This window comes from Narcine bancroftii, chromosome 7 (assembly GCF_036971445.1).
Source record: "Narcine bancroftii isolate sNarBan1 chromosome 7, sNarBan1.hap1, whole genome shotgun sequence".
In the NCBI taxonomy this organism is placed as follows: domain Eukaryota; kingdom Metazoa; phylum Chordata; class Chondrichthyes; order Torpediniformes; family Narcinidae; genus Narcine; species Narcine bancroftii.
This window is the reverse complement of record NC_091475.1, coordinates 30,188,519-30,205,948: the sequence shown is the minus strand read 5'-3', so window position 1 is coordinate 30,205,948 and position 17,430 is coordinate 30,188,519. Positions and strand designations below refer to the sequence as shown.

At 36.3% G+C, this 17,430-nt stretch overlaps 1 protein-coding gene across 12 annotated transcripts in view; it reads left to right on the top strand.

Annotated features, from left to right (window-relative positions):
• The window catches only part of usp9 (ubiquitin specific peptidase 9), a 263,780-nt gene that overhangs the window by 88,671 nt on the left and 157,679 nt on the right, over positions 1 to 17,430 (top strand). For all 12 annotated transcript variants that reach the window (XM_069889325.1, XM_069889327.1, XM_069889332.1 and 9 more), the window contains 5 exons: positions 3,506 to 3,658; positions 8,358 to 8,462; positions 8,540 to 8,746; positions 10,134 to 10,270; positions 11,877 to 12,010. In XM_069889325.1, coding sequence (XP_069745426.1) covers positions 3,506 to 3,658; positions 8,358 to 8,462; positions 8,540 to 8,746; positions 10,134 to 10,270; positions 11,877 to 12,010 — 736 coding nt within the window. The remainder of the gene's footprint in view (positions 1 to 3,505; positions 3,659 to 8,357; positions 8,463 to 8,539; positions 8,747 to 10,133; positions 10,271 to 11,876; positions 12,011 to 17,430) is intronic.

The window sequence follows — 17,430 nt, the reverse complement described above, 5'->3', positions numbered from 1 at the left end:
TGTTCAATTGCTTGTCCATCAAACCTTTCTTTGTCCCGTATTTTTGCTTTTTCTTCCAGTGCCTTCAGCCTGTCTCTTGTTTTGTCCAGCTCAGCCTCTGAATGAGTCATTCATTCATTTATGTCTTCCATAACTACTTTGATTTCTGTTACCTTCTCTGATATATCTCTCATTGCAGTTTCCACACTTGCAAAGCGTTCAAGATGGTGGCTATTATCTTGGCCGACCCTCCCCACCTCCTCCCGCCACCCCAGCTCAGCTGGGTTCAGCCAGTACCAAGGCCCCTGCTGAGTCACTCGTCATCAGGCTTCTACTTGATTTTCCTGGCTGAGCAGTTACTTCTTCAGTTTTAGTTTTTGGTTGCCTTTAGCACTAGTTTTATCCATTTTTGACGATAAAATTGTTTTTTGAGCTTCTAAACAGTCTTTTTAATACTTTTTGTGGAGAGGTCTTTCAAAACATTTCTGCTCAGCCCATTAGCATGGCCATGCCCCTCATGATTGTAGTAAACACACCAAAATGCTGGAGGAACTCAGCTAAGCCCTTGAAGGAAAAATTAGAAAATGCAGAAGTAGGATATATTAGAAAGTCTCCGAATTTAAACAATTGGGGAGAAATCCAGACCAACAAAAGGTGTTAATTGGATATGATAAGGGACTAGATCAAATTTATCATGCCCATGTGAACAGAGACAGGGAATGGGGAGATGATGGGGGAAGAAGATGGTGGGGGTTTAACGATTGGAGGGTGCCCAGTATGCATTAACAATTTGGATTTGAATTTAGGAGGCGAGCTTACTGATAATGAAAAGAATTGGTAGTTCAGAGGTATGGAAATACCTTGATCAGTTGTTGAATGGATAGAATAATGGCAGAACAAATATTATCTTGTAAAATATAGGGTGATGCACTTTGGGAGGACGATGAAAAGTAGGTCATGACGAATAGAGCCTTATGTAGTATTGAACAACTCCAATGATTCCTGAAGGAGGCAGCATGTATTATATGTCAAGATGCTAAATGGGAAATTATAGCCAGAGCATGTGATACAAGTTGTTCAATTTTACAAAATATTGCATAATCCATGCTGGAGTACTATGTATTTTTCTGATTGCCCTGCTATAAAAGGAATTAACCACCTTGCAGAGGGGTTTTAATATTTTTTTCACTGAAAAAGCATTTCCTTTATGAGGTGAGACTGAGCATGCTGGATTTGTTTGCTTTGGAACAGAGGAAGCTGAGGGAGGACCTGGTAGCACTACACCAAATTGAGGAAAGTTAACCTCCTACTTGACAAATCTAAAACAAGCATGAGTAAGAGAGAATGCATTTTTTATCTCTACATTACAAACATTTGAAACCTGTAGAGCACTGGTCTCAGAACACAAGTATGCTGATTGAGTCATGGAGTTCTACAGCACTGTAGCAGGTGCTTTGGTCCAATGTTCATACTAGTGCTATTTGCCTGCGTTTGGCCCATAACTCTCTAAATATTTTTGCAGATTTAAACATTTCAATTACCACTTTCTCTGGCAGCTCGTACCATAAATGCACCACCTTCTGTGAAGATGCCACTCAAGTACCTTTAAAATGATCCCCTCTCACCTTAAATATATGGCCCTCATTATTTATAAAGCTCTGAAGTCCCTCCTTTGCCTCCCACAATCCAGGAAGGAAAGTGCCATGCTCTTGTTAAAATTAAAGCCTATTCGAGGCAATAACATTCTTGTGAATCTTTTCTGCATCCATTACAGCTTAATTATTATAATTTCCATAGCTGCATGTCCAAAGCTGCACACAATATTCCAAGGGCTGTCTCAATAACCTCTTGTAACATAGTAAGTGTTCTACTCCTGTACATGATTTCCCTGTCTAATGAAGGCAAGCATGCTATATGACTTGATGCCACTTTCATTGAACTATGTACCTGTACCCCCAACTATCTTTGTTCTGAAACACTCCAGGGCTTTGCCATTCACTGTGTTCATCCTCCTTTATCAAAATGCCATACCTCGCCCTTGTCAAAGTTAAATTCTGTCTGCCATTTTTTGACCAGTTCATCTGGATCCTGTTGTAATCTTAGATTAAAAAGACTTTGCTGTCCACTTTATCATCAGTTTTGGTATTATGTGCAAGCTATGCTAACTACACAAGAGGCGAAGATTAGGTGAATGGTCAGGTTTTTTTCCAGGGTACGACAGTTTAAAACAAGATGACATAAATTTAGGTGAAAAGGGAAAAATTTAAAAGGGTCCTGAGAGCCAACCTTTTGAGCAAGTGGGGCTAAATGCAGAGGAAGCTGTAGAGGTGGATGTAACTGATGTTTAAAAGACAGTTCACAGAGAGGAGGTTTATGAGAATATGGGCCAAATACAATCAAATGGATGGTTGAGGGGTAGGAACTATTTCTGAACTTGGAGGTGTGAGGCACAGACAACTTGATCGGCAAGGATATGTTGGGTGAAGGTCCTGTTTCTGTGCTGTATTGCTATGCTAGGGAGATCACAGCTGTAGCAATAAAAGGTCATAATGGTAAGTGTTTTCAACTTCACATACTCACTGGGATTCTTATCGTCCAAAAAGCTTTGATGGTGTAGAATTTGCTAAATGGATTCAGGGGATTTTTTTTAACATAAAGGTGGCAAGGAAAGCATGGGAAGCTGAGGGGTAACCTCCAGGGAAAAAAGTCGGAACATATCCAGTCTCTCCCTATAGGTTGTGCTCTTCAGTCCCAGTAATATTTTCTGCACCCATTCAACTTCATAATGTCCTTCAAAATGCTGGGCCACCAGAACTACACACATTGAGACCTCACCAATGTCTTGTATAGTTGTAACATAATGTCCCACCTCCTGTATTCTATGGCAAAACACATAAATGCAAGTGTCCCAAATGCCACTTGAACCACCCTGTCCATTTCATTTGCCAGATTTAGAGAATTTTGCACTTGCACCCTGAGGTTTCTATTCCATAACACTCTCCAGGGGTCTACCATTTATTGGGCAATTCCTACCCTGGTTTTACTTATCAGAGTGCACCACCTCACATTTGTCTAAGATAAATTTAATTTGTCATTCCTTGTCCCATTTCCCCAGTTCATCCAGATCCTATGATCTTAGATGAGCTTGGAAATTGTCAAACGTACATTGTAGACCAAGTGGTATTCATACAAGTCAGTACTTGGTGATTTGCACAGATATGGTGGGCCAAAAGGTCTACTTCTGCGTTCTACAACTCTGACTATTACACTTGGTAATCAATTTTCTTTTAGAGTGAGAGCATTTCAACTTTCATTGAACACTATTTGCTGTATGGTCTTTTATTAAATAATTTTGTTTCAGCTTTAATTTTGGTATTGAAAAAAATCTTGAAGGTGAACCTTCTGTGGTTGTCAGGAAGGCAAATCTGTGTCATACTTTGCAACTCTTGATTTTTCTCTAAATTATAAAAAATAATAATTTCTGTATTTAATCTAATCTGATTACTTAGTTTCCTTGGATTTCTAGGAGTGGATTCAGCAAAACAACATTCTATCCATTGTTCTGCGTGATAGTCTACATCAACCGCAGTATGTTGAAAAACTGGAGAAAATACTTCGTTTTGTCATAAAAGAAAAAGCACTTACCCTGCAAGATCTTGACAATATTTGGGCAGCACAGGTAAGGAAAAAGAGAAAAATTCTGTTATTTTGTCTGGGCAGAAACATGTTTATTGAAGAATGTTTTTTCTCAATTTAAAATGTGCAGAGCACTAATTTTTAGAACTGCATACATATGGGCAAGGGAATTGTATTGTGAATGTAATCTGCATTAGCTGAACCCACTTTATTAAAGTCACAAAATAAATTAGAAATAATCAACATGCCACTTTCAAACTTTGATATCGGATGTGCACTGTCTTTTGGTAGAAATTCCAGATGTCCACAAAACATTATTGCATTAGTTGTTAATGCATTTGGAGTTTACAGCTTCACTGATATATTGACACTTTTATGGAGTTCAGGAATTTGTTGGTGTTCAAGGACACAATTGTATTTCAGACTGTTATCAGAGACCTGACTGCATGCCAGTTATATTTCAAAAATGAAAAAATCAGTAATTCTTGTCTTTTTGACGTTCAGACTTGATGTGTAAATTGGCATTTGTGTTTCCCTGCACATTGTCTTTTCAAAATTTGTTACTTTAAATTGTTTGTGGACTGCCGAAGAATATTATGTGGATAGGCTGAAACATCTCCAGATAAGTTGAAATGCTGTTCTTGAAGCCTCATTATTTCAGTGTAGGAGCTCAAATGCAGGTCAGAGTAGAATAGAGAATAAAAGTGGCAAGCTTCAGGGAGCTCTTGAGTCATTTGCAGATTGTATCCAGGTGCATCACAAATTTGCCACATAATCTGTTTCTTTTCTCAAATGTAGAGGAGACACTTGTGAACACCAAAAGCAATGCATTAGATTGGAAAAAGTGCAGGTTAATTGCTTCTACACTTGGAGGACGATTTGGGTCCCTGGATGGTCTGACAGGAAAAGGTAAAAGGATGAGTATAATGAAAATAGGGTGGTGAGTGGAGATGGAAGAGCAGACCAGTGAGTGACAAAGTCCCATCAAAATGTAGAGATGAGAGAGTAAGGTGTGAGAAATTGTGAAGCCTGATATGTTGAATGCAGAAGAAGAAAGGAGAGGCAATTGAGCCCTATGATCTGTCATTGTAGGAGTTGAGTTTTGGGAAATCCGATGTAGTCAAGGGTTCTGTGTAAAAAGCCACAGTTCAGAAAATAATTTGAGGCATCTGGATGTAGAACTGTATCTTTGACACATGTGCAAGAGAGAGAGAGCTAAAAGAATGGATGGAGATCTTAGCTTTGCTATTAATCTATCACTGATTTGAAGATGGACAGATCCAGAAAAGGAATGTAAGAATCAAAGTTGGATCATGTCAAAGTGAGTAGGATAGAAATTGGCAACAAAAGTAATCAAATTTAAATTCTGCATGAGTGCAGGAAATAGTACCTATGCAGTCATTGATGTATCAAATAAAAATGAGAGGCAGCTCAGTTGGACTGAAATAGACTTACATTACACTTCCCCATAAAAAAAGATACACAGTAAAACCCCTGGTATTTGTAATTCAAGCATCCATCAAAAAAAAACAAGGAAAATAAGTATTTTTAAATACCAGGGATTTTACTGTACACATCTTTTGCCCATAAGTTACGACAACTATAACTTTGATCTGGAGAAAGTGAGAGCCAAAGTCATTTGTGAGAATGGGTTCATCTAGGCCATGAATAAGTTGGTTAAAAAAAACTGGGGCTTTATTATTAAATTGTGGGATGAAGATATATAGGGATTGTCTATTTTGATCAAATTAAATTGGTTTAACAACTGGTCATGTTCTTCTGCACTATATTTTGCAGTTTTTGTTCTGTTATGTTCACACTCTTGTCCTGCTCTAATTTTATGGCTTCTTTAGCTCTTTAACTACCCCCTTTGATCAAGTTGTGCAAATGGTCTCTGTGACTCATCATCACAGTGGCAAACCTGGTCTCCTCATCACAGAGATTCTCAATTTATCCTTTCAGCCCCATGCATCCTCCCTGCAACTTAAAATGAACTTGTTTTTCTCTCTTTCCAGGTTTGATAAAGGATCTTCAAGTTTTTAACTCTATTCCTTTTTACACAGGAGCTCCCTGACCTGGCATGAGTGTTTTCTGTTTTCATTTCATATTTTGATCATCTGCAGTCTTTTCATTTATGTTGATCTTTGATTTTTATCCCCTCCAATTAAAAATAAAATCGTCTTTTAGTTAAATCACCTTTGAGGTCTGCAGCTTATTTCAATACAACAATCCAGAGTAGTCTTGTGCATTTCTTTAATTCTGGCTGCCACGCTGTCATTGGTGCTTTTGGTTGACTTGGAACACAATCTGGAGTTCCATAACTAAAAATTACACTTGTGGGATTTTTGTTTTCACTTTGAAGGTACTCTGAAAACACTCTTCTTCAACAAACTTGGAGTAAAATCCCCTGAGAACTACACAAGATTAGTTATTATTTAATTGTTTCTCCAAAAGATTTTGGGACATGCTAAATTGAAGGCACCTTATAAATACCAATACCTGTAGTAATTTCAAGCATTTTGCAAGGTACAAATATAATTAGAATCTCGTGGCTTTGGTATGTTTCTTCGTATAAGTTTGAATTTATCCTAGTCTGATTCCTGAACTAATAAGTTGACGTTGTTGTTGGTTTGGCAATGTGTTTAACTAATTGAATGTGCAAGGATAGATTTTTTAAATGTTGACATCCAGCATGATAACAGACCCATCCTGCCCTCCAGCTTTTGCCACTCAAATACACCAATTAACCTACAAACCCCATATGATTTGGAGGGTGGGGTGAAACCATAGTACCCAGAGAATGTACACACTCCTCAGAGACATTGTTGGGTTTGATCCCAGTCACTGGGGCTGTAATAGTATTGCACTAACCACTATGTTATCCATGATGACTAATTTGTATGGATAGTTTAATGGTTTCTGAAATTACCTTGCTATTTGCAGGAATAGTTGCAGGAAATGTCATTTGTAGTTTACATAATTTCACTTGGTTAATCTCTAGTTTTAACTGTAAATTTTAAGATTCCACTGTCTTGGCTTTGTACACATTGACATTTCAGCACTCCCGCAACTTCCGCAGCCACACAGCCTTCAGTCCAAACCATTGGCAATGTGAGCTCCAGGTCCAAACCTCTGCCAGGATCATGAAGTCTTCAGTGCCCGCTGCATCCTCTTGCATCTCGGTTCTGATACCTGGTACCCCTTCACTTTGTCTCCAGTAGTCCACTACCTCGTGCGAGTCCCTTGACCACAGTTGCAAGCAGCACGCATCCTGCATGGGTTCCTTGCCCCAAGTCACCAACAGCCTGCCACCTTCGTGTTCTTCAGCCTCAGAGGCCCTTCCTGGTCCACCGGTGTGGTGATCATCCCATGGCTTCTCCTTCTCAAACAGGGGGAAGTGTTCCTGTCCTCTGGGGTCCTGTGTCAGTCATCTGCTTCCTCTCGAGGCCTCTGCTGAATGTAGGCACTGTCATATTTGGCCAGACCCCACAGTCACAGGATTTTAAAATAAACCACCATCAGCTTATTTAACAGGTCATGTAAAGCCTGTACGGAGCCCATGCCAATCAGTCGGGGGGGGGGGGGGTTTGGACCCTGAGGGGGAGCACTGTGTCTGCTCCCCATGGCTCCACACCAACAGTCAGGCTTCCTTTATAGCAGCTCTGTCAGCAACCCTTTTTTTGGTTTGATATGAGAGTATTGTCTATTTATTTATTCTAATATAATTATCATACATTGAACGAATTGAGGTTTCTAACAGATTATTTCGCTAATTTTCATCTGGACTTGATGGTATTAGATTCTCAAAATGGGAAATGAACTGTTATTGCTCAGGCAGAAACATTTTATTTCATATCTTGGAGATTGCTACACAGCACAGAAACGGTCCAGAGAAATAGATCCTTTGGCCAAACTTATGCATGCTGATCAAGTTGCCTCCCTGAGCTTATCTTTCTTATCCACATTTGGTCTATTTGCCTCTAAACCTTTCTATGTTTGTGTCTCAATGTCTTTTGTGCTAGCCCCACGACTTCCTCTGGCAGCTCATTCCGTGTACATAGAACCCTTTCTGAAAAAGTTCTCAAATAAGTGTTTGAATATGAGAACACCATCTCAGATTAAAATGACAGATCTCTAATTAATGTAAGAAAAGAGGGGGGGGGGGGAAAAGCCTTTCTCATCATATAATGCACCAAACCTACTCCAGTACTAAGTGTGGTTACTATTTTAATGTAAGAAATTAAGGAAGGTTCTGCAAATGGACAAATGACTCTATACTCTAATTCGGGAAATGGCTGGTATTGAGTACATTGATGATAGTCTACTCTTCCATGTTATTCTGAGAGCACACTTAGAAATTGCCATTAGTTTTCAATTAATATTTATAAAATTGATTCAATGCTTAATATCTATCTGAAAAAGTACGTATCTAGTTGGGATTTTTTCCCCCCAGTTCTGCATTGATGCAAACAGGATGTGAAAGCTTTAGTTGAGTTGGACTTTGGGTGAGAATTTTTCTATTGACTGAAGTATGATTGCAGATCTCATGAATTTCATTCTAGATGGATGATCCAATTAATCATTTTTGTAGAATTAACAGTTTTAATTTTTGCTTATTAGTCATAGTTTAACTGCTTGAGTATAATTTTAGGGAGAAAGATTATAAAGGTATTGAAGAATTTGATCTTTAAACAAAAAAGTTGCATTGAAAGTCTTTTAATATGAACTTTTTGTTTGTGCAGGCGGGTAAACATGAAGCAATTGTGAAAAATGTCCATGATCTACTTGCAAAATTGGCATGGGACTTTTCTCCAGAGCAGCTTGATCACCTTTTTGATTGTTTTAAGGTAGAACTCATTTAGTAATTAAACTATTTTATAAATTAATTAAATTATTTTTTAAAACTTGATATTTTAATTTTAAGGCAAGTTGGACAAATGCTAGTAAAAAGCAGCGTGAAAAGCTTCTGGAATTGATTCGTCGTCTTGCTGAGGATGACAAAGATGGTGTAATGGCACATAAGGTCTTAAATCTACTGTGGAATTTAGCACATAGCGATGATGTACCTGTTGACATAATGGACCAGGCTTTGAGCGCGCATATCAAAATCCTGGATTATAGTTGTTCTCAGGTAAGGGAAAGTGGGATGTTATAAAGGTTATCCAGAGATGTTTTAACTTTTTAAAGCTTTTCATTAACAGTGATCAAGATTTTAACTGAGATGTCACCAAAAATTGCTTGTTCCCTCTTGAAAGATATCTTGTCATCAAGGACGTTAACTAAGGAGACGAGTCTTTGCATCTTCACTAGGTCATACTTAGCTATTTGCTTCCTCCTTACCTGTCAGCCAGGGCTATGATCGCAGGCTAGATAAAGTTCTTTGGCTAAAATTAGTGTGTATTATTGCATTGTCTTTGAAAGGCCACATTAGCAAAATATTCATTTTGTTTTGTAAATGACTGCATTGCAATGATGAGCAAACTATGCTACCAACGTGAAAGTTACTTGATGTTGATAACTGCAGATAATTTTCATGAGTTTTTGGTCTGAACATGGGGGCAGTGGTGGGGGATGGAAGGAAAGTATCACTCTGGTATTCAAGTTGTATATGCTTAATAAATGAGGGTATGCTGTCCTAGGGATTATTTTTAAAAAAATCCTGATATGTTTTACTGTCACTCAAAAATTGGTTAATCCAATGAGGAGCAGCTGGATGTCAAATACACCTTTATGAAGTATGTATTAAATGAAATATCTCCCCATATTTTCCCTTGTAACCTACCCATGCAATAATTTTTAATAAATTGACCTTGAATTTAGAACACAAAGCATGAGATCACAGAGCAGGCCCTTTGACTCATGATGTTATGTTGATCTATAGGAATCTACTCCACAACAATCTAATCTTTTCATTCCTCACACCCATAAGCCTCTATTTTTCTTACATCCATGTGCTTCTGTAAAAGTTTTTAAAATGTCCATGTTGTACCAGCTTCCACAACTAACTATGGCACTTCTGTGTTTATAAAATAAAACCTGGCATCTCCCCAATACTTCTGGCCACTCACCTTAAATGATGTACATGACCATATGACAATTACAGCACAGAAACCAGTTCGGCCCTTCTAGTCCATGCTGAACACCTTCTCCCACCTAGTCCCGTTGACCCACACCCAGCCCATAACCCTCCACACCTCTCATCCATATACCCATCCAACTTTTCCTTAAATATTAAAATCAAACCCGCATCTAATCTAGCTTTGTTTAAAAAAAGTTAGAGAATACTTCAGTGTATATTGTTTAAGATGAGTTAACAGTCATTAGAAAGTTATTCATGTTTTAGAGGTTAAAGTTCTGTTTTATGTTCAATTTTGTTTCCTTGTTTCAAATTAAAGCATCTGTTTTGAAAACAATAAGAGAGCATTTGTATTTTTGAGCATTATCAGCGATTTTTTTTTAAATTTAAGGTTAATTTAGCATTCTGCAGTATTTATGGAACTACTGATATATTTAAATAGGATCGGGACACTCAAAAGATTCAATGGATAGATCGTTTTGTGGAGGAGCTCCGTACTAATGACAAATGGGTCATTCCAGCTTTGAAACAAATTAGGGAAATATGCAGTTTATTTGGAGAAGCACCACAAAATTTAAGGTAGGAATGATCACAATTTGTCATGGACTGCCTCTGAATCAGCACGACTGCTCCAGAGTGATTGATATTAGCATATAATATCAGGTTTCATATTTGAAAAAGTTGTCCTTTAATTATGTTCCTCAATAATTTCAGATGTTTAAAAGCTTGAACATTTAAAATATGGTGTGTAATTTAAAAAAAAATTATTTGGTTCCATTTGATCGTAATTAATATTTTTACATTGTTAGTTTCTCTTCATCCGTTGTGTACACTTAAAATGCATTCTGGAGAGTTAATCTACAGGTGTGGATTTGTATAGTAAGATGGAGTATTTCCAGAGGAGTAGTGAATAAATAAATTGTTTAACTTAACCTGCAGAGCGAATATAGGTGCACATTTTTGAAAAGAAAAATTTGATTTTAAAAAGTTGCACTTGCTGATGATGTGCATCTTACTGCCCGAAATTTATAAGGACAAATTTTTGTTTTGGTAATAATTTCAAGTTTATTATAAATTATACTTGATACTGTAAGTCTGGTTCTTCTACTAGCAGTCTATCTAGAAAGACAACTTTAATACTCATACAGTAGTACAAGAAAGGAGACGAGCACAGTTACAAACCATTAAGTGAACACGATACATTTGTACATCGCAAGGGCAGCATAAGGGTGGTGTTGTGGGGTTTGTCAGAATCCTGATAGCTCTGGGGAAGAAATTGTCATTAAACCTTTTGTTACTCTTGAACCTTCCCCCTGATGAGAGAAGGAAGAAGAGGGTGGTGAATTATAGGAACTTGATGTGTCCTATATATTAAATTTATTTTTGCATGTATTGTTACTCGACCCAGTTTTATACTCACCCAAGATGCACAAAATCCGATGGTATCATTTTATTATTCTATGCCAGGAAATCTTTCTGCTACTCTTGTTCATTATTTGCACTGCACCCGTCCATAGATGATTTGCATTCTTGACATATTCAAAACACCATCTTTTCTTGGCGATCTGAAGTAACAAGGGAATGCATTCCTAGGAAACGGTCCATTGTGATTTTTTCCCCCTCACACAAATTTGCAACACACATTAAAAAATTACATATTTACATTTTTCAGACTTTGCATGAGCCAGTTTTATTCGACATTGGAAGTTTGTTGGTAATGATTTGTGAATTTCAGGAGGGCAAACATAGAATTCAACCATATGAGTACAGGGAGTCTGGGGTTATGAACGAGATCCGGTCCCATGTCTGTCTTTATGTTGAATTTGTGAATAAGGTACATATGGTTCTTATTTGGTGTCAGTTTGTTAAATGTTTCTTAGTACTGTAAAAAAAATGAAAGAAACTTCTTCAAATAACTTAGAAAAGAAAGAAAAAAAAATCATGATTAAAAGTTAATACTTAGTCTCGTTCCATCGATGCCTTGCATACCGAAAGGGCATTCGTGAGGTAACATTATGCACATGTCTGAATAAGGGGCACAATTTGTTCATAAATACGAGTTATCCACAAGTCAGACATTTGTAACCTGAGGTCTCCCTGTATTGGAAATGACTTTATCATCCAGTATTACAGAGGGCTGCATTTTGAGGCTTCACTGCTTGTATTGATTAATTTTTTTTTGCAGTCAGTCCCAAAGAAGTCCCCATGTGTTCTATCGACATGATTTGATTAACCAGCTTCAACACAATCATTCATTGGTCACCTTGGTAGCTGAAAACCTCTCTGCATATATGGAGAACATCCGCCAGTTCCATAAAGGTAAAGAAGATTATGTATTTCCTATAAAATAAAATGTTAAATACTAATTTTTTTCAAGTCTTCAGTTGGTTAAATCTATTTTTTTCTGAAGCAATGCATTCAATACTTGATATGAGAATCCTACATTTGAATTGGGGGAAATTTGTAATCTACATCCATCCTCTGAGTATCAGCCAGAGGGTGATTTTAAAGTCTCTAATAGTAGTGTCTTATAATCAAGTTGGTGAAGCCATTTCTTGAAAATCAACAATATTATTGACAGATGCTGCTGTGGAAATTTGTTTGCTAATATCAGCTCATTACAGCCGTTAGAAGCGGTAGACTAAAGTGTGTGGTCTCCTATGTATTTGTGGAAAGTTTGAACACCGTTTGGATTTTGCTGCCGCGGGTCCATTGGGGACTATTGAATTGGCTCGTGTCGTATTTGTGCTCGAGGGCGGTGGAACAACACATGTAAAAATGACTGAAGCAGCTGCTGACTTTGCTGTTAAGGATCAATGTATTAAAGACATGAAGGTCACAGAACTTAGAGGAGAACTGAGTAAACTGAATCGAGATGCAAGTGGAAATAAAGGTGTTCTCGTGGCAACACTGAAGCTGGCAATAAAAGAAGCCAAGGTTTTGGTTGATGGGAATGAAGAGATTGTAAAAGACAATAACTGATATGAAGACAGCAATGTGGAAATGGCTGAATTTATGTCACCAAAAGATGAAGAAAAGTCTGAAGATGCAATACACTGTTAGAATTGGATAAAGAGGTAAATAAGAAGACAACAGATGACCTGCAGGAAGAAATACAAGCAGGTGACAAAATTGAAAACAGGAGAAGCAAGCAAAGTTGTTTTTGAACGAGCTCCAGAGTTTCAAGTACAACATCTTCACGTACAAAGATTAAAGCTGAAATGGCAGCTCTTCTTACACAACAAAAATTGCTTAAGGATAAATATATTTTACAAGGGGGAGCAGCATGAGCTGAAAGCAAACATTGCTATTTCTAAGGCTAAAATGGAGGTATTAGAAGGCTCAATGATATTTGGTGAATGAAAGTGTATGTTGGTATAGAAACATATTTTAAGAAAGAGCCACAGGAATCAAAATGAATTATTAAGACAAATATCTTAGTACCAGGGGTACAAGACATGCATATACAAGAACAAATCTTTCCATAGTGTTATGTTATCAAGCCAATGTACCAGTTCTAACATCCAGCCTCAGAGCTGGAGCTTGGGTTCAGTCAAATGGTGCATCTTCTTTTGCATTTGAGTCAAGCATCAGAAATATGGGTGAACCAACTCAAGTGAGGTTTGCAGGTATGTTATCTGCTTCAAGAGACAGTGTACAGGACAACAAAGTATTTTCCTGAGAAGAAACAATTAAATAACTGCATCATTGATCCAGTTACAGGAAATGGCAGAAGTTATAGTTGAATATACCAAAATTCCTTGGAGTCTGGGCAGGTCCCGGCAGACTGGAAGACAGCAAATGTCTCGCCACTTTTTAAGAAGAGATGTAGGCAGAAGACTGGAAATGATAGGCCAATTAGCTTGACGTCTGTAGTTGGAAAAATGCTTGAAGCCGTCATTAAAGATGAAATAGTGAAACTTTTGGAACGTAAGGGTTCAATCAGGCAGACGCAGCATGGTTTTAGAAAGGGAAGATCTTGTTTGACAAACTTGTTAGGGTTCTTTGAGGATATAATGGGTGCGGTGGATAGAGGGGAACAGGTTGATGTTGTATATTTGGATTTCCAGAAAGCGTTTGATAAGGTACCGCACAAGAGACTTATCAGTAAGTTACAGGAAAGTGGAGTCCGGGGAAGTATATTGGCCTGGATTGAAAATTGGTTGTCTGACAGGATGCAGAGAGACGGGATAAATGGGAGTTTTTCAGGTTGGCAGGGTGCCGCAGGGATCAGTGTTAGGCCCACAACAGTCTCAAGATTCGGGGGAGTAGATTTCGGACAGAGATGAGGAAAAATAGTTTTTTTCCAGAGAGTAGTGAATGTTTGGAATTCTCTATCCAGGGAAGTGGTTGAGGCTGCCTCATTAAACTTATTTAAAATTTGGTTAGATAAATTTTTACATGATAGAGGAATTAGGGGATATGGGGAGAAAGCAGGTAGATGGAGTTAGGTCATAAATTAGATCAGCCATGATCGTATTGAATGGCGGAGCAGGGGTTGGCCTACTCCTGTTCCTACTTCTTATGTTCCTACAGTCTTTGCCCAAGAAGAAGATTGAAGCTTTTCACGGCGACCCACTTCACTACAAGCATTCATGATATCTTTTAGATGCAATATTGAAAACAAGTGTCAAGACCTTGAAGATTGTTTTTATTATTTGGAAATGTACACAGAAGGATGGCCAAAGGAGCTTGTAAAGAGTTGTCAACATGTGTCTTTGGATAGATCAGTGGTTTTCAACCTTTTGCTTTCCAATGATGCAAAGGCTTTACAAAAATACACTCTCCTTTTAAGAGGATGTTGTAATGTCATGGAATATATCAACAGTGTTCATGATCTTGAAGTGCCTGGTAATATGCAAATCATCTTGGATGAATTTACCCTCCCGGATATGGGATGGATAAGGAAGAATGATTTGTGATTTACTGGAAAATTACGACCTTAGAGCATTTGGTGGATTTTCTAGAATGGCAGGTGTACCTTCTTCTGAATGTTTTAAAATGTTTCCATCCATGCTATTATGTAATCAAAATTTGATTACATTTGAAATTACAATGATTACATTTTTAATACCATTATGAAACTAAATATTTAAAAATTAGTTATCCTTAGTAAAAGGTATAAGATTATTTTGAATCAAAGGTGTCTTAGGTGACATACTTCCAATTTCATTATTCATCTTGTTCCAGATAGTCATCAAATGTTTATGCAAAGGTGCTTCTTGCACACCATTTATTGACTTTGAATCCCATTTATATATAAATTCCTCTGGTAATTTCTCTCCTATTTTATCCACCTCTATTTTGACCTATGCTGCTTTTCCTTATCCCTCAAATAAAGAAGCAAGAAATCTCAATTGTGCCATTTGATAAAAATTCTTAAAGTTAGGAAGTTTCAAACCTCCCAATTCATATTTCCATGTTAATCTTTCTATAGATACTCTTGACATTTTACCTTTCCAAAGAAATATTCTTGTATGTTTAATTCTTGAAAAAATCTTTTGTGGTAACAATATTGGTAAAGTTTTAAAAAGATATTTTATCTGGAGAAAAATATTAATCTTAATAGAATTTACCCTACCTACTAATATTCTTGGCAAGCTCATCCATTTGTTATCTCTCCAGATCCCCAAGTACTTCATCGCATCTTTTGGCCATTTAAATTCAGTGTTTCTTCAACAAAGAATATAATCTCCTTGTGTAAGGGGAATAACTTCACTTTTATCTTAATTTACTTTATAACATTAAATTTTGCCATATTCTTCCAAATTTAAACGTAATTTGCATAAGGAAGTCTCCGGGTTCTGTCAGATATATCAAAATGTCAGCTGCAAATAAACTGATTTTGTAATCCTCCTGACCAACTTTAGACCCCCTAATTTCTAAATCACTCTTAATTACCTCTGCTAGTGGCTTTATAACTTAAATAAATAAAATTGTGGATAAGAGACAATCTTTTCTACTAGATATCGCCAAATGAAATGGATCAGACATTTGTCCATTAGTTACTACTTTAACTTTAGGAATATTATATACTTTGATCCAAACCCAAATTTGTCTAATACTTTAAACAAAAAGTCCCATTCCAATTTATCAAACACTTTTTCTGTATCTAGCATAACAGCTGCACTTGGATCTTGCCTTTTTTGTGTGGCATGTATAATACTAAGTAATCTGCCACATTGTCCACTGACTGTCTTTTATAGCAAATCCTATCTGATCTATGTTTAATAATTTAGGCAATAATTTAGAAACTCTATTTGCCAATATTTTAGACAGTATTTTATAATCTACCTTTTTTTTAAATAACTTTATTTATTGTCGGGTCCAGAGGTATTTTGATCTTATACAAATGTTCCAAAAACAATTGAATTGGTTTCCAAAAACAATTGAATTGGTTTCCAAAAAGATTGTAGATGTACACATAACCAAACAGCATCAAAAAATGTTCCAACCAAATTACCACATCTAAAACAAGTGTCTGATTCACTAAAACCATATTTTTAAAAACTTTTCAGGTGTTAAATGCAATTGATGTAAAAAAAAATGTAATTAACCATTGCATAACGAATTTTTATCAATCTAGTAACACTATCATGACAAATATCTATCCAATCATCCTCAGAAAAAGTAAGGTTAACATCTTTTTCCCATTTAACCTTAGATCTATCCCATCCCTTTTTTTTCCCATACTTTCGTGTAATATTTGGTACATAAATGAAATATATCCCTTGGTGCAATCACAAGAAAAGATTCAAATTTAGTCAATTTAGGTAAAATCATATCTCTACCAAATATTTGTTTTACTAGGTATCGAAGTTGATAATAAACAAATAAAAAATTCTCATTAATACCAAAATCTTCCTTCATTTCATTAAAAGATAAAAATTGACCTTTAAAACAATCCCAAGTTTTTTATACCTTTAGATTTCCAATGTAATAAACATTGATTATACATTGAAAAAGGATTAAGTTGGTTATTATATAACAGTGTTAAAGTCAATAATTTACCCTTAGAACCTATTGTTCTATTTTTCCTCATCCATAACTTCATTAAATGTTTTAGTATAGGCACATTATATTATTGTAATAAATTTAAATTCCCCGAAACAAAAATTGATGTATTTCAAATTCAGAAATATTCGCCATCTCAATTTAACCCAACTAGGGGGCCGTTCCAAATCCATTAATGAACTAATAAATGTAAATTAAGTTGCCTCATAATAATTTTGAAAATGTGGTAAGCGTAATCCCCCTAATGCATATTTCCAGGTTAGCTTAATCAAAACTACTCTCGGAAATTTACCCTTCCTTAAAAATTCCCTAACCATTTTATTTAAATCTCAAAAAAAATTCTTATTAAGTAAACACGGAATTGAATGAAACAAATATTGTATACGTGGAAAGATATTCATTTTGATTGTATTTATTCTTCCAATTAAATTTATAGGAAGATTTTTCCACTTAATCAAATCAGCTTTGATCTTTTTCATTAACGGTACATAATTTAATTTGTATAAAGATTGATAATCAACATCCACATTTATACCCAAATATTTAATTCAATCAGTCCACTTCAAATTAATAATATTCTTATAACCTGAATAATCTCCCTCACCTATCGGTAAAATTTCACTTTTTTCCCCAGTTAACTTTATATCCAGACAAAGATCCATATTGTGTTAAAGTGACTGAGCTGGGTTTGTTAAATACACCAATACATCATCAGCAAATAGATT